At 35.9% G+C, this 21,558-nt stretch overlaps 1 protein-coding gene across 4 annotated transcripts in view; it reads right to left on the bottom strand.

Moving 5' to 3' along the window:
- The window catches only part of DEUP1 (deuterosome assembly protein 1), a 41,549-nt gene that overhangs the window by 5,067 nt on the left and 14,924 nt on the right, over positions 1 to 21,558 (bottom strand). For 2 of the 4 annotated variants that reach the window (XM_086882141.1, XM_023921004.2), the window contains 8 exons: positions 19,152 to 19,364; positions 14,276 to 14,421; positions 13,540 to 13,642; positions 11,728 to 11,925; positions 10,655 to 10,741; positions 8,029 to 8,228; positions 1,783 to 1,844; positions 1,544 to 1,685 (listed from right to left, as the gene is read on the bottom strand). In XM_086882141.1, the coding sequence (XP_086738267.1) occupies positions 1,544 to 1,685; positions 1,783 to 1,844; positions 8,029 to 8,228; positions 10,655 to 10,741; positions 11,728 to 11,925; positions 13,540 to 13,642; positions 14,276 to 14,421; positions 19,152 to 19,364 (1,151 nt within the window). Of the gene's footprint in view, positions 1 to 1,543; positions 1,845 to 8,028; positions 8,229 to 10,654; positions 10,742 to 11,727; positions 11,926 to 13,539; positions 13,643 to 14,275; positions 14,422 to 19,151; positions 19,365 to 21,558 lie in introns of all 4 variants that reach the window. The other 2 variants (XM_023920995.2, XM_086882140.1) reach the window with 1 other exon arrangement.

Here is a 21,558-nt window from a genome sequence, read left to right on the forward strand (position 1 = left end):
TTGTTTAATAGTTATGTTATGTACTTTGCCCACACACCAGCTGGAAAGTCAGCTGGCCTGAGTGCCAGCTGGGTAATAGTTTCCCAGCTGGATAATACTTTCTGCATCTTGCAGAAGTGTCTCAGAATGGACATTTTTTCCCAGGCTTTCTGGAAACAGAAGCTTTGTGATTTGGTGTCTCGTCTGATGCTTCTGACAGAAGAGAGAAGAACTGGTGTTTATCAGACTCATCTGGAAAAGTCCAAATGACTCTTCATGGTCAGCAGTTTAAAGAGAAAAACTCTCATGCTGTGAGAAACCAAAAGCCATTTACTTAAAATTCCTGTGAAACGTAAGAATGTAAAAATGGAATTGAGATCAAACATCTGGGACTACATGGTTTTCACTGTTCTTAGACTACTGGGACAGAGCTGATGGGACCACAGTGAGTGAAGGGCTGCACTGCAATCCCTGCTTCACAGGCATGCCATCATTATGGTTCTTGCCATCAACAGTGAGATTCTGGACTATGGAGATAGTTCTGCAGCAGCCATGTCTCTGATAGGAAGGGATGTGCATTTGTTTCTGAAATGGACAGCAGAACCGGGGTACAACAACCACAGGTATGATTGCCTGTCAATCCCTCTAGTAAATGCTGAAGTCTTCCCTCTTCTCCCTCTATAGGTTCAGCCAGAGCCCTGCAGCTGAGGATCTCCTGGTTCATGTAGAGATCCATGTAACCCAGCTGGGCAGAGGGAGGCCTGTAGTTCCTTCCTCACTTACATTCTTAGTTCCACTGCTTACTGATGGTATGGTTTCATGGTTTGAGGTCAGGAAAGTGCAAATTGTCAAGTGGAAAACAATAGTGGCCTGTAGTGGAGGCCTAAGGAAGAAAAGAAGATACTAAGGAAGAGGATAAAGCTCAAATTCAAAGGGAGCTCTAAAGCCAAATAATTATGGAAGAGTTTTCTTAAGTTGTCCTAGGCAAAGTGGGATTTGTCCCACTTGTCATGGAGGATAATAGTCTCCAGCCTATAAAGACTAAAAGAAAGAATGCTGTCCTATTACTCCTGAAAAATAAGGATCACAGTAGTTATAATTTCTGTTTCTTTTCAAATACAATAGCTAACATATGGAAAATAGTTGCTGTGATTTTTCTGATTTCATCCATCAATCAAAGAGATGTAGATCAAATAGGAACTTGATTTGTCTAACAGCACTTAAGGCAGTAAGTTTTCAGGTATTATGGAAATACACTTGAAGCAGAGTGCTCTTACATAGGCAATAGAAAGCTAAGTGCCCCAATATAGAAGCCAGTAAGTCACATAATGGCAGGTAATTATCACCATCATTATTAGAACAGAGGTATGGCTCAGTAGGGGATGTTTAATCTCCAGAAAAACTGCACTTCTGTTAGGATAAGATATTTCCATTTTTGCTGGGCTGGCACTGTGTAACTAACAATGACAACAAGAGTGGTCTAATTTTTGGCTCTGTCAAGGCTGCATTTGGTCCACGGATGGATTTTTGAGAATAAATGTGTTACAAGAAAACAGTTACTTACCGATAATTTGATTTCTTCCTCATTGGAAGCAGGGCTCTGAAAGCTGCCTGTTCTGCCCACTTCAGGAAATGGTCCAGGAAAGCCCAAAGGATACCCCTCTGGTGGTAATGGAGATTTATGAAGTATTTTCTTTTCATGACCTCTGCGAAGTGGATGAGAAGATGAAGTGCTATCACTGTTTGAACCAGTGATATTGCCTTGGCCATACAAAGCAGGACTACAGTTTCTGTGGTATCTACCAGCAGTGAGCATAGCAGTCTGTTGACATTCCACTTCCCATGAATCTTTATTTTGGAAAGATCTAAAAGAAAAAGAATTGAAATATAAAACTCAGTTGAACCTCATAAGCTATCACAGCAAAGCCAAGAGTTTTTCATTGTATTTATTTACATAGTTTCGATTACTTAGTTGTTTAAATTGTTTCATGCATGAAGTTATGGGCATGAGATTAAGCATTACCCAATTGCAACAATTTAGCAATTTCCACCTAGATTACTGTAAAAGTCTGAGTGTGCTTTCTCTCTGCTTCAGCTGTGAATTAAACCACCCTAATTTAAACCCTTTCACTGGAGCTTGGGTTGAGGAACCTTGCCTTGGTTGGTACAACTGTGGCAAAAGGAGCTAAAACACAAACTCACTTCAGGTATTGAAGGTGCCAATACTCTTTAAGGAACTCCTCTGTTACCTGTCCTTTGCTAGTGGCTACCATTTCTTTGGCTTTCCAGTGGAAAAAGCTATGCAAGCACTCTTTGGCCATGTCTAGGAACTAGAGTGAATTTAGCCACACAAATAGAGGAAATGAAACATCAAAGTGTGAGAGGAGAGAAAAATCCTATTAGTGGTTGGATAATTAGTCATTTTTGATCTAATATTATCTTAAACAACTATGTTCAAGAGGCTAGAACTTAGAATAAATGCTGAAACAAAAAATAGTACAAGAATCTTTGATTCTGCATTTTTACTGCAGTGATAGTTTTGCCACTGACTTAATGATAACACTCTGGAAATTAACATAAAAATTATTAGATTTAAAATATATACTTTCTAAAAAATTGTACAATAGCATGCTTTTGTAACAATAAATGAAATCTTCAAGCTTAAAAATAATTTTTAAGCATTTTAATATGTTTCAAAACTCTTGTATCTCAGTGATCAGAATAGATATGCAAATACATATTTCTAATCATTTGTATTTCTGTAAAAACTATTTGGGTTAATAGCAACTTAAAAAAAAAATTTCTTCCAATTCAAAATAATTAACTGAACAATTCTGATACTGTACTGATAAAAGCAGAAAATTTTGAGAATTGCTTGCCCAGATGTCTGCAAAATTACACAAATTTTCAATTGTATCATTCCTTGTATTAGACACCAAAACATGCAGATAAACCTTGTTTCAGATTCTATTAATTTTATGTTACAGTATTTCTACCTGAGATTAAAATTTCCATTGTATTGAGGTCTGTGCTTATGATGAAATTTTAATCTTGGGAGGTAACTACTAAAATGTGATAGCAGTTTGAACAGATTATATCATTGCAACTATCCTAAAACACTCTACTAATTTGAAATGCAGCTATAAAAGCTTTTAAAGAGCATGTAAAATATAATTCAATAAATATTCAAGCGTATGCAGAGCCACTCAGTACCTTTTTTTCTTTTTAAGTAAAAGAACTTTCCAAGTGTAGGGAAAAGAGTGTTTTCTGCAGAAAGACCATACTGTCATTTTCTAATCTTAATTTAAATGCTTGGTGTTGGGAGAGAGTGGCTGTGGAGCATTGATGGACCTGCTTTTACATAAGCCCTTCTGCTGGTTTTCACAGGGATAGGGTTGATTTTCTTCACAGCAGTTTGTATGGGGCTGTGTTTTGGATTTGTACTGGAACCAGTATTGATAACACAGGGATGTTTTAGTCACTGCTCAGCAGCACATGCACAGAGGCCTCTTCTGCCCCTCACCCCACCCCACCAGTGAGGAGGCTGGGGGTGCACGAGGATTTGGGAGGGGACACAGCTGGGACAGCTGATCCCAGCTGACCACAGGGATATTCCAGATCATATGGGAGCATGCTCAGCAATAAAAAGCTGGGAGAAGGCTGCCTGGGCCTCACATGACAGGTGGTGAGCAATTGCACTGTTATAACTGGGCATCACTTGTTTCATATATTCTAATTATAGCATTATTATTACTATTGTTATTGTTATTATTACTACTACATTCCTTTTCTGTCCTACTAAATTGTGTTTCAACACATGAATATTACTTTTTTTAAATTCCAATTCTTTCCTTGTGAGTGGGGGAGTGAAGAAGCAATTGTGTGCTGTTTACCTGCCAGGTTAAACCACAAAAGACCTAAAACATGAAACTAAATATTTAGTATATGGACTGTGCAGAACAACTCAGAGAACTAATGAAGAACATATTTTTTTTTTCTCTGATTACAAAAGAAGCTGTGATTAGAGATAATCTGAATGCTATGGCAAAGCAAATTATAAGCATGATGCTGTATTATTATTTGTTACTATAATTTTATTTTTACTATAGTAATAATACTATTGTACATGCTAACATAAAACTCTCTGAAACTACTCACCAAACCTTCTAGTTTTCTAAATCACTTTAAATGTTCACCTTTATGGAGGCAGAGTTTTCTCCTTTCTTTCATGGTTTTCTTTACATAAATATACTCTGCTTTTGGGTACAGGAGAATTCCTTTTCTCTTTATTTTTCTTCCTATTTTAAAGTCCATTCCATCTACAGTTTGGATGAAGGGCACCATGAAAAAAAGCCTGCCACAACTGAAGATAGATGGCATGAATAATAAAATCACAGGTTTTTTTAATCTCATGTTCTGACCTTTTTGGAAGTAATTTTCTCTCTAAACCCACAGTGAAGTCCATGTGATCGGTTTCCTTTTTTTCCCACAGAACTGCTTCTCTATGTATTTAATAACAATTATTACTGTTGTGTTATAACTTCTCTAAGAACAGAATTTTCAGACTTGAGTGCCTACTTGACTTGGGTTATGGTAGCCTTTAGATAATAAAAACAGTCACTGCACCTCCACTCCCCCCCAAAAAAGGACTGATCTTTTTTAAAAGGAACTCCCATTCTACCCCTCCTAGAGTAATCCGTAGGTTTGTTGGGCCTGCTTGGTATTTTGGAAAAACATGACAACTACATTAAGGTGCTTTGATAGGGATATTGGGCCCTTACTTTGGATGGTTTTCACAGTTGTGGTTTAAACTTCTACCAGTTAATGTGCAAAATACCATCTAAGAACATAGATCTACTTTAAATACAATCTGCAAATTTGTAGGAAGCTGTCCGTTTGTTAATACTACCAGTGCAAATACATTATTACTACAGCTGAACAACTTATGCTTTCAGTGAGATTACTGTCATGGAGTATTTAACATGTACACATACCACACAAATAATATCACTGTTGACATGGTGACATAGGGGACAAGTAGTGAAAGAACAGTGTCCTCACAAAGGGAATTTATACAGACAGGATCTACTTTTCCAGACTCACACATAAAATCTGCCTGGTCCCTGTGAGGTCAATGACTTCAGTGATGCAAAAACCCCCAAATACCTTACACAGCTGGTTGACATAATCAGCATAATACTCTCGAGAAAGAAAACTGCAGATCTTTAATGACCAAAATGTCTTCAAGAATTTGTGCTATTGCTTTTACCTGGCAAGTATAACAGCTAGCTTGATTTTAAAATTGATAAAAAGCCTTTTCCTGAAGAATTGTTTTGTTTCCACTGCTTCCACTTTATTTATTGCACTAACTGATACAGTGGTTAGTGAGTGTGACTAAGAGTTGTATGATCTCCAAAGAGTAGAGAAAACCTCCTTCACACAGATATTTCACTCCAAACACACATCCATTGAGTGATCCCCAGCTACCTTAGAAGGTATTAAGTCTTAGCATTTACCCTTCACTTTTCCCACATGATGAAAGTGCTTTGGCTTGATCAGTTATCTATTTTGTGCACATTTTTGTGGTAAATAAATAGCTTTTCATTTCTGAACTCACAGGCATGTTTTAATTTTGGAAGAAACAAATGGAACATATCAGCTTCATCAGAGAAAGTCCTCTTCAACCATGCCCCAAACAATTTAAATCAACTGCATATGGTCAAGGTCTAACTAAAGGATTGAAATCGAGAAACTGAGGAAAGCTTATGTAAATTGCAATTAGAAGTAAGATAATTACATAAGAAAACAGTAATTAATGCAGATGGTTATAGGTAGAATGTGGGCATAGTCCTTTTTTAGCAAAAAGATGCTACTTCTGCATATCTTTCTTTCTAATACCTAGAAATTCACTGTACACTGAAAAAAAAAGAAGAAATCATGCCGCTTTTTGGCCTGCCAGTATAACTTCCTGCAATTTCCTGTGTTTTCTCTAGAGGTCTCCTCTCTAAGACATGATGGTTCCTGTGCCCAGGATTCCACTACTGATTGAGAGACACAGATGAAAAATATTGTAGAATATACACCCGTCCCTTGCACCAACACCATGTTTTCTAATTTTTTACCATATAAAAAAAGGATTTTGTGCCCTTTCTCCAGTGCCATAATTACCATGGAAACAGAACCAGAAATAACAGGCTTACACTCAGAATAAAATAAAACATACCCCAGATTTTAACTTAACTAACATCAATTTCCTAGTTTATCTGCATACATCAAATGGTTGAAAATATAATTTTAGTTTTCTGGAAAAATCCTAAGGTAGTTTCCTGCATGGGAACAGAGAAGTGATAGTACAAAGTGGGCCCAATCATAAAAGCACTAGCAAGGTGATGTACATACACAGTGTACATGTCAAATTTGCATGTTTTAAAATCTGTGTATTTATTTGAAAAACTGAATAGCTTTTCATTTAGGAATTCTAATGCATGATTTAGATACTGAAATCCAGGCTCAATATATCTGTTTCATCATATTAACTACAATAATAATAATTTATATTGTGTTCAGTAGTCTGGTTGAGATTTTTCTTGTGAGAAAGGTCAGCTCTCACAGGTGTCTCTCTCACAGTTTTGATTGATCTTCCAACAGCTCTGAAATCACAATCCTGCAAATTACATGCGTAGTTCCATTGTCTCAAATATTTATATTCTCATAAATTAAATTTCAAAGTCTCTTATATACAGCAAGTGTAAATCCTGAGAAAATGAGAAAAAAAATCTTACTTCCTTCTCACTTGAGAGGAGTTAAGCATGAGCAAAAATTGCACTGACCAATTTTGTGAAGTTATGAGACCTATTGGTGCAGAACAATCTGTACCTTGGTTTACAAGTATTTGTTTCAACATTTTCAACATATTTTGAAAATTCACAGGAAATCAGCCATACCTGCCACTTCCAAAGACAGGTAGATGTATGTAAACATATACACTTCCATATAATATATCTATTTATCTTCACATGAATACTACCTCCAACACAAAACAACACTCCTTAAAAAGAAATTAGAATTTAGGCAAAACTGGATCTATCTATACTGGGATGCTGCTCTATTTTGCAGAAAGAAAATTGTTTTAAATTTTTCCAAAACCTAAATGTATGAGTTTGAAATCTTAACATGTCCAATTTTAGCTCCAACTATTTCAACTTTACTCCACATATCTGTTTCATGTTAGTGCTATCATGTCAGTTCCTTATTACAAATAATCAACATATTTAGCTTCCTATTAATTTTTATTTTCCTGTACTGTGAAATACTGTTTACCAGGGAGGCTTTTTTGTTTTTTAATTTTTTTATTGCAATGCCATGATTATAATATGCTTGAAGGCAATTCAGTGGCTCACTGAATACAGGGAAAGAAGAAGAAAGTCATCACTACAATGCTTTCTATGAGTCTGAATATTCTCAAGTCTCATTATTTTTCCCTAACAAGGAGTTTATTGTAGCAATGACTTACACAGGGCATCTGAAATTATGTTTCTTTCAAAAATCGGGTCACCCAAGAACACCAAAACCAGACAAGGCATTAAAATACATTTATTGAAACTTCCAACAAATGAAACTGGAGGACATAAAGCTTTTCAGCAGGGCCTATAGTTCAAACTGCTTATTAAGAGAACCTCCCGTTGAGAAGTTTACCTCTCATGTTGATTTTTCTATCCTTTTCTTGTCTTGTTTTTATTTGGTAGTAAAAATACAGTATGCTCTATTTTGCAAAACCTGGAACTAAGAACAGCTTGAGCAGCATATAAAAAGTTTTTAAAGTTTCATGCGCTAATTACAGATATTAAACATTTCTGGGACTTCTTTTATTGCCAGTTTCCATCAGCCAACCAGAAAAATGTAGGAAGTCCTCACAAATATACTAACTAGGTCTGATATTTATATTGGTGGGAAATCTGAATGAACAGAAACAGCAAAAACTTGACAGTTTGGCCTAGTAAGACCATCCAAAACACTTAAAAGAAATTTCATAAACAATCTAAATATTACCTCTCTTCTGTTTCTTGCACCTCTGAATGGGTTTGGTAGCTGTGTTCTGTTTCCTTATATGTATCCATGCAACCCAGTATCGATGTTTTTGTGTCATTTTGTAGTTTAACAAGGCTATTTTGTAGTCTTAAATTCTCATGTTTCATTTTGCGAACAGAAGCTGTGAAATTTCCATGTTCTTTGTTACATAAATCTATACACTGTGAAAAGAGATAATACCATCATTAAGCAGTTATTTTTTCCACAGTAAATGGGTATATTTTTAACAAGCAAACACAAAACAATGTTCTGTGCTAAAGAAAAGACCTAGCTACCATATATAATCATGCAACATTTAGGGCAAACCAAAAGAATTGCCTCCAGAAAAAAAATCACAGTAGTTAAATGGAAAAGAAGGGATAACAGCTTCTATAACACAATAAAACAAATTAAAATTTCTCAGCAAACATGCATTCAAAATATTACTGTTGTAAATTTATCGCTTGCTTTGTAAAACGGATGACATAAAAACAACCATAACAGCTATAGTTGCAGACTGTATTGCTCCCTCCAGAAACAATTCCTTCAAAAATAACAAGCAAAATTATAGGAGTTCATTACTATACTAGATACAGAGTATGTGTTCAGTTTAATATGTGTGTTGAGACAGTCACCTTCAGTTTCTGAAGCAGTAAAGCCACATCAGCACAGCGCTCTCTGTCCATGTCACTGAACCCTGCTTCTCAGCTGGGTTAGCCCACATGGTGTGCAAGGCAAAATACTGAAAATGCAAGCCACACATGCACTGTGATCAGGAGCTAAAGACCCCCACCCACTAGGATATCAAGAAGGGAAGATGGATATTAGCTCTGGAACTTGTCTAGCTAGGATACACTGTTCTTTTTTTTCTCCTATCACTTAATCTACAAAGGCTACAGTGCACACCTGAGCCAGCTATTTTGGAACTATCTCTCTGCAGAGTACTGCACTGCATTGTGTAATGTATTTGCAATAACAATATACTGTCGTCACCAGGTAATTCTCGAAAGGTTTATCAGATTACACACAAAAGACTAAAATCCCTTGCATTTCATTAAGTTGTGCTTTTACATGTTCCTAGATTTACCTTATTCTCTTGGAACTCAGTAACTCATTATTTGGTTCTTAGTACACGGCTGGCACAACTGTGCTTTGACATTTGAAAGCTTGTCTATTCCTTGCACTGATTTGATGCCATCTCTTCCTGTGAACCTTGCTTTGCTTAATTTTCGGGGGAATTCATGAGCCAAGCTGGCATGGAAATTCCAGAAGGTATAAGAAAATTTAGTATTTCATGCAACTATGGGGGAGCAGGGGCTCAGCTACATCTCAAAAGCGGGAGGAGTGGCAGAACCAAGGGAGAAGGGAACGCTAAGTCATCCAACCACTAATGGCTCTAGAATCAGTGGTAAAGTTATAATGGCATGAACCCCAAAAGTGAGCTGGCCCAGCTACATTGCTTTTGACATCTAAACCCTGACAGTAACCCTGCCTTGATGATGCATTACACCACACTGACTTAAGGCTGGCACTGGTCTTTGAGGTCTGTGTAGTGCTCCACTGTACAGCACAAACATGTCCATAAAAATCTCTCCAGTCCCTGCAATCTTAATAACAAATATATCACAATCTCTAATATTTAGATCCTCACAATGTATTAGTAAAGCAGGAAAGAATTTTTAAGCCCACAATTCTACTGAAACATGTATTGACCTTGGAATACATAGTAACTGGATTTTACTGTTAAAATATAACAAACGTGATGTCTCCAAGGACCCTTGTCAGACAGCTCTTCTCAATCTTCAAGAAAAGTGTCACTGCAGAGAAGAGTTAGACATGCATACACACAGCCATCTATGCTTCCACAGTAATATATATACACATACAGATATCCATAATAGTGTGTATGTATGTGTAGGTAAAGCATCACTGATGGACATCTATGCTATTTGAAGGGTGTGAATAAATGTGACATTCTTAATATTCCAGTGGGATTTTTTTATTTTTTTTTATAAATACAGTAACTGCAGATGTTCTGTAAGCAGGGGACGTTTTGAAGCTTTTTGTGGAAAACAGGATATATACTATTAATTATACCTTCATAAATCATAGTTCTAGATAATCCTATGGCACACTTTTTATGAATTAAATTTTAAAGATCCCCTGTTTGGAGAGATAAAAATACTAAACTGAAAATAAGCTGGGTGGGAGCAAAATGTGTCAGTTTTCTACACTGCTATTTAAATACCATGTGAACAAAGGGGTAAGGTATTAAAAAAGGGACATATTTTTGTCTGTGAGAATGATGACTAAACTAAGTGATATCACTTAAAAAAAAATAAGCTCCCAGAAATTGTTTAGTGTCTAGACAGTTACTGAAAAATTTAGCTTACTTGGAGTTTAATACAATTAAGGTAAAAATTACTCTTAGGTCTACTCATTTTCAGGCTGTGTGTGAATGCCACTTTGTTTTGATTATGTTGCACAGCTTATTTTTATTTATTTAATCTATGCAAGTCAGGAGTCTCTAAATCTGCCATGATCTTAATCTAAATTTACAATAAATATAAGTAACTATTCTGCATACTTCATAGGTTAAAAAAATTACCATGCAACTCTCACACTCCTGGTTTTCCACCATTTCTTTTAGATGTGTGTTTTCAGATTTGATAACTTGGTAATGGAATTCCAACAACTAGGAAAAGATTAAGTTCATAGTTAAATACAAGAATATTACTCTCAATTGGAATAACTCTGGGTATGGATATATTTAAGCTTAATTTTACAAAATGTACATTAGGAATTACAAAACCTACTGTAATATTTTTAAATGTAGCAATACCAATGTAGGAAGAAGTATTAAACCATCTATAAAAGATATAAAAATGCAATGCCTCTAAATTTATTTACCTTTTTGAAAGACATAATGACTTAGGAAAACAAGAAGTTCAAATGCAGTTACTACACAGAAATAAGGACAGATTTTACAGGCCACTGAAACTGGATGAAATCCTCTTCATGACGTCTAGAAATAATATCTACTCTTTTAGTGATTTGGAAATACCTTGTAAAGAGTGCCACACAACAAGAGATATCTCTCATTTTCCCAAATACTAACTTTGCTATTATCTAAAATATTACTTCAATCAGTTTTCCACACATAGTGACCCTCTCAGAAACCGTAGAGATACCCAGAAACCTCTAAATATGATTGTTCTTTTGTTTTACAAACTAAGTAATGAAGATTACAAATCTGTTTATAAAACAAAAATTTGCCACCAAGATCCCCACTGTATCTTACAGTTTCCAGCTATAAAATTACTCAAATTTTCTATGCAGATTTGTAACATTCTTCAAAAACCTTTAGAAAACACTGAAAAATGAGAAACTTAAAACATATGTAATTACCACAAACTGCAAGTTTTCAAGATCTTTTAGATGTTAAATGGTAACTAGATGTGATGGTCAGAACAAATTTCAATTTAGATATACAGTTGACATTTACTGGTGATTTCTTGTTCCAGTATCAATTTGGCTGCTTTTGTAATACTTCACAGATATTACAGCACCACTGATAAAAACTACAGCAAGAAATGTGATGTCTTTTTTTCCACAGATAATGAATGTCATTATCAAGAGTGTGGAGTAAAATGATGTGGGCTGCTTTGCCTACTTGCATACCTGTTGTTTAGTTAACAATTTGTGTTTTGTCTCTAACTCCATTTTTAACTGTCTTTCCAGAAGACTAGCTTTCTCCATGATAGTTGCTATAGTGATCTCCTTCTGATGAAGCTCCTCTGTCAGGTCAGAGATTTCTGTCTTCATTCTTTCCTGCTCAGAGCAATGGGACTGCTCTTCTCGATAAACATGGTTTCTTATCTGTAGCAAATACATTTCAAAAAGAAAAAATGCTGTGCAGTAAATATGATTGCATGACGTGCTACTTATCAGTGACTTTTTCTGCTATTGCTTCCAAGACACCAACTCTTCTAACTGAATCAGAGATTCTGAGATTGTAAAACAAAATGTCTCTGGAAGACAGTGCAGAGAAATCTGTTTATTTTTACATCCTTTTTTTCAACATTTCTTTTGTACTTTCATTTGCCTATTTAATATTAAATAGGCATTAAAATATTTAATATTAGAAATGAACAAAATACAATACACTTCAATTAACCTTTTAAAAGAAAGTAATAAAAATTATGTTAAGAATTGGAATTTATGGTAAAGAATATCCTAGGTAATATCCATTCAATAAATTTAAGTACTATTTATTTATACAGCACGTAAGTTAAGTGAGGTTTAAAAACAGTTTGACAAAGCTTAAATTAACTTAGGAGCAATATAAGTACATTAATCTAGAGGTTCTTTAATAAGAAATGGTGCTAGAAATAAAGGGTATATATGGCAAATCACTTTATGAGAATTTTTTCTGCCATTAAGGTCAAACTTTCTTCAATACCGCCTATGTAGAGTTCTCCAAAGTATCAACACAAAAATTGTTTTCCTAATCTTTCTACTATAGCCAACAATTTGGTACTGACAGATTTTTTATTGTGTAAGAAACAAAACAACAAAAACCAGCATAACAACCTTTGAACCCATTTTAACAACTTTTAAAGTACTATATATGAGTAACAGATTGCATTTCATTTTTATTTATGCGAACAGCACAGAAATATTAGAATTGTCAAAAACTAGATGTAGATGCAAAAAACCTAGGAGCTAGATCATAACTGCCATGCCAAAACTGGTGAACCCAACTCGATGCATCAAAATAGAGACATTCAAAACCCACTTGGCATGCATTCCTGTAACCTGCTCTAGGTGGCAGGGGGTTGGACCCTTTCAACCGTAACAATTCTGTGATTTCTGTTTACATTGCTGCTTGGCAAAACCACAACATGCTTGTAAGACAAATTCTGAGCATCCTCTACTTCCAAAGTATTTCAGCCTGCCAAGCCATACACCATGCCACAGTGTCATGCCATGCTGCTTGCTCACAGCACTTTTGGAAATGTGCAACACAATGTGATGCATTGTTCCAATGTGAGAGCTGTGCTGTGCAGCAGGTACCTGATTAAGCTTAGCCTTGTGTGAGTATCTGCCACAGTGACTTGAATCAGTTATCTGTTTGCATATCCTACCTCTGAGACCACCTACAAATTACAGCATAGCTCTACAGGCTAATAATTAATCAGAGCTTTGGAGGCTTTCTTAGTTGCATGGTATTATCTGTATCACAGTAATGTGTAGGCATGGTCTCTTCCATCATTTCAATGAAGTAGATAGGCACAGAATCAGAATGCCAGTTTTACAGCTACACAACTAATTGCAACCATATATGAAATCTTTTTCATATAAAAAAACTTAAGCTGTCCTGAACCTACAATGCATCCTCCTGCTCTCTACAGTATATGCACATACCCTAGGTCAGTACTCTCTCCTAAAAATCCTGTACTGCAGTTAAGACCTGGAAATTATATGAAATACCTTGTTCAGCTCTTCTTTGTGTTCTTGACTTCCTGCAAATAGCAATAACTCAGTGTTTTTATTTTCTAGTTGCTCAGTAAGCTGAACATGAGATGATTGATGCCTTTAAGTAAGAAAGAAACAAAACATGAAACAACCAGAACATTCAATACTCTTTACCTTGCAGTATCCTCTCCACAGTGTAAAACTGTAGAACTGCTTGCTGATGAAAAAATACCCCCAAACATAACCACCATTTGGCCTAAACCAGGCTGGATTTTGGGAGACGTCTAGAAATTAAGGACAATACAACTATGTGCAGAAAGAATCCTGAAAGCTCCTCTAGACTGGTATTTCATATATTTTGAAATGACAACAGCAGATTAGATTAGCCACAGAATCATGACAATTTTATTCAAAGGAGGTTAGGGAGAATCTTAACTGCATTGTTTCCAAAGTGTTTTAAAGCTGAGAAAATGAAAGACTGTAAAGATATAGGTAGAAATATAGGTAGAAATATCTGAAATGTGTTGATTTGTAGAAATCTAGGCATCATTAAAGCCTTTTAACAGAGTCTGCATCTGTTGCCTAAAATTGTGTGATATAATTGTCAATGAAAATATCCAGTGTACAATTTAGAAGCTGACATTTGAATCCTGAGTGTCTTTTCAAACAGGCTTAATTTAAAACAAATGTAAGAAAAAAGTTATTAGCTCAGAAGTACTTGTTAATTTAAATATGTCTTCACCATCCATACTTTATTTCAATTTCCTGCATATCTTTATACTCTTTGATTTTCAGTAGTTCTGTATACAATTTTTGGCATTCCACTTGTATCCTTCTCCAGAGACCATCCCTTGACTGCAGCTCATTTCTCATTTCTGAGACGTCTGCCTCCATGTTCTAAAGAAACAAGCAAATGGGCGAACAGTTAAATAAAATTTAACCAGCTGTTAACCAGCCTTAAATGCTGGGTTTTGACACATCATATTCAATACCTGTACATACAGGATTTAAATTTCTGAAAAACATATTGCTTCCATGTCATTTCCTCTCATCTAAAAATCAGATTCTGAATATGTTTTAGCCCTTGCAACGTACCAATGTATCTGCCTCTGAAATTACCATCAGAAACGTAATTCAGAAGTTCTTCATTGTACTAAATGCACCTAAAATATATAGCTTGCTTGTTTTAGAAGGTTCTGCATCATGGAACATGTTTCACATGCCAGAATTGGTGTCTTAAGTGGCTTCCATTTTCTATTTTCCTAACAGCATTTCCAAATTTATAAACTTTAGAAACTACAAGGCCGCATAAATCTTCTTCAAAGCTAGTTCCATCTGCAGGGAGTTAATTGCTCATTTAAATGAACATCACAAAATTTTCAAACAATCAAAAAAAGATTTTTCTTAGGAAATTGACAAACCTTTTTCTTTTTTATCTTTAATTTCTGATTGATCATGTGTTAGGCAACCTGAAGACACATACTACATTTGGCATGATAAAACATGAAGACCAGAAAAATATACTGAAAACATACTAAATATAAGAAATTGGAAATATAACCCACAAATAACAAAAGTTATTTAAATAATAATCAGTGCTTGCAACAGTAACATCCAGAAAATATGTATTGCTTCTCACCTAAGATCCAAAAGCATTAAAAAAAGATTTTTCCAAGGATACTGATCCTTTACCTTTCAAACTATTACACCAAAAACATTCACATTTTTCCTAATTTCTTCATTTTATCTGAATATAGCTTCCATCTTTAAGAGCAAAAATAAAGCCTTTAAAATTTCAAAAGAGAACTGGATTCCAGAAACTGCACTACAAGAAAGAACTTCAAAGGTTTATTTCCCTTAGAGCCTCCTGTGAGAATGACCCTCCTTCCAAGAAGCCTGTGGTCTTCCTCTTGCTGAAAGGGTTGCTGAGAACAGATATGAAGTGCTTTTGCTTTTTTGGACTCTTTTAGGGGGGCTGCATATATGGACTCATTCATCTTATCCTTTGTTACATTAAGGGCCAAGAGAGCTTTTTTAAACATCAAAATGCAATTCTGTGTATATTCAAGTGAAATAAAGCTTAATGAACTGTTAAAGTTGTTGGTAAGACTTGCTTATACTCATCTTCATGACTCCAGCATTCAAGAAATAGCCACAATTGTTTTATAACATATGAATATGGGAGATGGTTAGTTACCCTTCTGATTTCATTCTGGCGTGGATAAGGAAAATGAATTCCACACAATTGTGTGGCAGAAGTAAAATTTTCTGTGATAGACTGCTGTCATCACACGTATTTACATAAATTGTATTTTCATGTGAATTAAAATAGTAGCAGGAGCAACAGCAGTCACAGCAGCAGCTGCAATAATAATTGGCAGAACTTCAGGTCAAGAGTTTCACAGTTTTACATATCAGTTAAAAAAATTAGTTATGCATCACTTACAATTTTAGAAAGTATGTATTGCATCTGGTTAAAATGAAAATTAATTTTGAAGCAGAAAACTTTACGATTTGTTTAGAAAACATCTCATATAGCCTGCCTTTTTCAAATTGAAAAAAACATTAAATCTTTTATTTCCTTCTGTGAAAAGTTTTGCTTCTACTAGCTTCCCAATCAAAACAAAGTCCCAAAAAGTTCCTGATCAGCTCTTGTTCTAATTCTACTCAAAGCTCTTTGTGGTGTGTCAACCCTGACTGGATGCCAGGTACCCACCACTGCCAGTCTGTCAATGCCTTTCCCAGCTGGACAGGGTGGAGAAACAAGAGAAATGCTCTTGGGTTGAGATAAGGACAGGGAGAGATCACTCACCAGTTACCGACAAGGGCAGAACAGTCTCAACTCAGAGAAATTAATTTATTGCTAATAAATTAGAGCAGCTTAATGAGAAATAAAAACCTAAGTCTTAGAGCACCTTCTCCTCATGCCTCCTTTCTTCCCAGGCTCAACTTCACTCCTCAGTTCTCCACCTCCTTGCCTCCAGTGCTGTAGGGATATGAGGAATGGGGGCTGTGGTCAGTTCATCACACCTTGTATGCTGCTCCTTCCTTCTCGGTGGGACTCCTCACACTCTTCTCCAGCTCCAGTGTGGGTTCCTCCTTAGGGAGATGGTCTTCCATCAATTTACTCATAGTGTGTCCTTCCCATAGGCTGAAGTTCTTCATTAACTCCTCCAGTATGACTTCATTCTATGGAGTGCAGCCTTTCAGGAACAGGCTGCTCCACTGTGGGTCCCCAGGGGCTCATAAGTCTTGCCAGCAAGCCTGCTCCAGTGTGGGCTCCTCTCTCCACAGGACCACAGGTTTGTCACAAGCTTGCTCCAGCACAGGCTTCCCACAGTTTCCTTCAGACATTCCCCTGCTCTGGCTGGGTCCCTCCAGGGGCTGCAGGTGGATCTCTGCTCCACCCTGCACCTCCATGGGCTGCAGGGGCACAGCTGCCTCACCATGGGCTGCACCAGGGGCTGCAGGGGAATCTCTGCTCTGGTGCCTGGAGCACCTCCTGCCCCTCCTTCTGCACTGACCTTGGGTCTGCAGGGCTGTTCCTGTGACATATTCTCACTCTTCTCTCTCCACTGCACAGGGTTTTCCCCCTCCTCTAAAATACATTAACCCCAAGGTGCCACCATCACTGCTGTTGGGCTCAGCCTTGCCCAGCAGTGGGCCCATCATGAAACCGGCTGGCATTGGCTCTGTCAGATACGGGGGAAGCTTCCAGCAGCTTCTCACAGAGGCCATCCCTGGAGGGCCCCATTACCAAAACCTTCCCAACACAAATCCAATACACTGCTCAATATTTTAAATACAATTATATGGTGCATTTTAATGTAAAGTAGTGTCCAGCACCTGACCTAATGCTGACTTTTCAAGAACCAAGCCCCTTGTGTGATGTTCTCAGGTTACCTCTCATGTTATGGCTGCAGATAAGTCTGTCAGATAATTCACAAAGTAGAGAAATAGAATGCAGTCTCCATTTACGTATTTTAAATTTTGTATTTTCTGTAAAGTCAAAAAGCTGGTCTTCCATACATTTTATTTTATTATTTGCTAATTAATAGTATAAGTGAAATAATTAGAAGCACATATGAAATGATCATAGGCATAGAGGAATATATGAGGCACAACAATTCTTGCTCTCATTGCCATCACAGTTCTCCACACCAAGATTCCCATCCACTCCTTCCTCCTTTACCTATATCATGTCCAACTACTGCCATCCTCCACCTGATTCTCTCTCATACAGGCCTGCTTACCTTTTCTGGCTTACAACAAGCCTTGCATTTTCTTCTTTCTCATACAGGCATTCCTAAAAAAATATCTTCCCTTAGCTACCCCTTTTCACCATACATTGACATCAGTGTTTCCCTTATGCATCTATTTCCAAATGCAGCTTTTCTAACCAACATAGCAGCATTCCACACCACCAACACAGTTATTCTGCAACTTTCTGCCCTTTAGATGACACTGTTATGTACATCTCGCTCCACTTCTACTTAAAGTGTCTCCAAGCTTCCTACAGCTCCTGTATTCTCTTGAATACGTGATTCCTAAATTCTTCCTGCTTGAAGATTTTCTTCAAGGCTACAGCACAATCTCTCCATTGTACAGCATGTATCCACTTGCTCCAACTGCCATGATTTGTTCCACTGCATATTCTAGTCCCACTGCTATAGGTGGCAGCCTTTTTAACAGGCCCCAAAACAGAAGTTTTGATTGCACACTGATAACTTGTTTACAGGCAAAAGATTCAGTGAACTAATGTGCAAATGGCATGTATAAATGTGGCTCTTCTCACAACACCTGACAACACAATCTGAAATTAACCTCTGCCATGTATATGCTAATTCCTATAAAGTATATTGCATATGCTGTTAGCACTCTGCAAGATTGTCTATAAACAGAAATAAATCTTACTCCAAAAAGATTTGAAGTTGCTAGAGGCCATTCAATATATTACTGAACCTAGAAATGCTTAAATAAATAAGCAAAAGCATAACTGGTATATGTTACCAGAAAAAAATATCCACGAGAATCTCATTCCTGATATGTTTCAAACAGAGATAATAAAAAAAGTTGTAAAGATGTTGTATTATCTCAATCTTGTCAGAACTCATATACCATGACCAAAAGAAGGGGAGCAAATGGTTGTCTTCATAGATCAGTGCTATGATGAAAAACAGTAAACTAGGGATAAGATAAAACCTGATGGTTCTTTACATGGCCAGAAACTTAATTTTTTTAAAAAATTGACTGCATAGTCTTCTTTCAAAACTAACAAAGCATACCATTCATGTTTGTATATACTTATTTACTAGTTATATCACACAATGAACAACAAGATAAAGAGATTTCACAGAAATCATTTATATACAAAGAACCAGACTAGGGGAAGTTCATGTAGATCCCATGGATATAGAAGAGTTATAAAAACCTAGATACACAGACAAGAGAAAAAGTATACCACTACAAATCAAACTTATATCTGTTTTACTAAAAACAAACAACCCATAATGTTCCCATATTATTCTGTGTTCATGCACAGAATATACCTAATGTACATTTATGTAGGCATCTCATTTTGATTTTCCAACATTAATCTGTAATCATCATAAAAAAACTATTACTACCTGGCACTGATTTTGGTACATTTTTAGATCCTCACGGAGTTTCATATTTTCTTCTACTAGTTCATTCTTGTTTCTTGCTATTTCATTCACAATTGCCTTTAGCTTTTCAATAATCAAATCATCATTTTCACTTTTGGGCTGGGTATAGGTAATTAGCTCTTCTTGGTTTTGATTCTTATTGCATATTTGGAGTTGATAATTCTGGGTGTGCTTCTATAAAACAAGAAAATATTTTAAATTAAACTCAATTATTGTATGTAAATTGCTAGGACCAAACCATTACTACTGAAATCATAAGGCTATACTCATCTTCACCTGGATTTGCTTAGAAAAGACGGCACAATTCAAACAGTTTGAATTACTTGCCCAAAAAAAATGTTTCAAGAACCTTCAAGGGCACGGGAGTTTTTCAAGGATCTTTTTCTCCTGTACTATGTATTTTCCTAGTACTTAATGAGCCTCAAACGTGAAAAAGGTGATTATGATGACCTACTCAAAGCAGTTACCTGTGAGAAATAATTTGAGAGAAATGTTCTTCTTTGATTCATTGAACTCAGTAGGAGCTGTATGTGTGTGTGTGCCTCATGATAGATATTAACCTTTGACTAGAGGGCTACCATTACATAGGTCATGTACAAACAGCTCAGTTACTACAGAAACTGTACTTCTTTGAGATCATTATCCTTAAACTTGGGGAAGAATAATTCATACATTTGGCAGACTCCTACACCCCATGCAGCTTTTTGCACCAATTAAAATCCTAAAAACAAAACTTCAGAAAATTGGTATTGCCAGTATTTCTGAATCCACAGGCATTGTGAAGAAGCATAATTACTATGGCAACTGTTTTTGCTGTTTAAAAAACTATCCACATGAATCCCACTACTTGGAGATTAACAAGCAGCACTAATCTTTCAGAAGACTGAGAATTACTTGAAAAATGACAACAAAATACAACCTGGAAATCATATATCATGTGCAGAGATCAAGTTGGGCAAGAAAATATAAAGTAAAAATAAATAGGGTTACAAATACCCAATATTTCACTGACAAGGACTGCAAGAAGTCATAGTTTAGACAGTTTTTGACATTATTGACTATATCCCCATAATTTGTGATGGCTGAGAACCCAAGTAGAATGGACCACTGGCTGCATATCAAATAAAAAGCAGAAATAATTGGCTTCATTTCTATAGATAAAAAAATAAGGTCCCTTTGACATCCAAGTTATGGACTTGGATATACCAAAGTGTCAATGCATCCTGTGAAAAATATCGTGCAAAACTCCAAATAGAAATCAAAGATCTTATGAAAGATGAATTTGCGGCAAAGATGCAGGAACAATTAACACTTTTGAAACAGCTAAGGGTAACAGTCTATCAGACTTGTACTTCAAAAAATAGTAGGTGTTATGTTACCGTTGTGAAGGAAATTGTCTTCAAAGCCAAGTTCACTGATGGCAATGAAAGCTTCAACAGAAAAATGTGAATGATCACCCTGAGTACTCTATTTTGACTTGTCTAACTGTACAATCAACATGTCATCAGTAAATTGTCTAGTCAAAGACTTGCTTTTTGAACACATTTGTATGGAAGTGCAATTGCTGGAATATAATGCTCTCAGCAGCTAAACCCAAAACATAACTGCAATCCTTGGAAACTCTGGATATGTGTAAAAAGTCTCATAGGAATTGTTAAGAAAGTGTTTCACTAGATTAAGATCCAATGAGCTTAGTAACAGTGGAAAACGGAATCAGTGAGCAACATAATTGGCTTCCCCTTACTTAATTTTCAAGCTGTCTTGTGGCCCAGTCAATTTGTAAGTTTTTTTTTGTTTTTTATTTTAGAGAAGGATACATCATCAGGACATTAATTAAATGTTTTTCTGGATTAGAAGGAATTAAAAAATAAAAATATGCAGTATCAATAGTCCATATATAAAAAAAGCAATAAACAAATTGACAAGTAGAAAATAATCATAAAGTCAACCAAGGAACTGCATGGTAACTAAAAGGCTGAAAAATATGAAAAAAGGGGCTAAGTGATCCAACAAACAATGCCAAGACTGATTCTGGAATAGCATATGAAAATTTGTTTTTCTGCATAAATGATACTAGCGTATATTTATGATCTTAAAAAAAATGAAGGCTATCAGATTTGAAGGAACTTTATACTTGCATTAACACCTTAATGGCATGCAGTACTTACTTGGTAAGATACTTTGTAATAACTTGTCACACTTAATTCCATATTAGTAAATACCATGGAAAAGTATCTCCATAATATGCTTAAAAAGTAAAAAGGAACATTCACTGGTTTTTGTAATTGTTTCCTTTTTTTTTTAAAAAAAATAAATGTTATCATTTTCATCATGATCCTTATTCATTTTCTCATTTTCATGAGAACAA

The sequence above is a fragment of the Cyanistes caeruleus genome, chromosome 3 (genome assembly GCF_971803275.1).
Source record: "Cyanistes caeruleus chromosome 3, bCyaCae1.hap1.1, whole genome shotgun sequence".
Lineage (NCBI taxonomy): Eukaryota > Metazoa > Chordata > Aves > Passeriformes > Paridae > Cyanistes > Cyanistes caeruleus.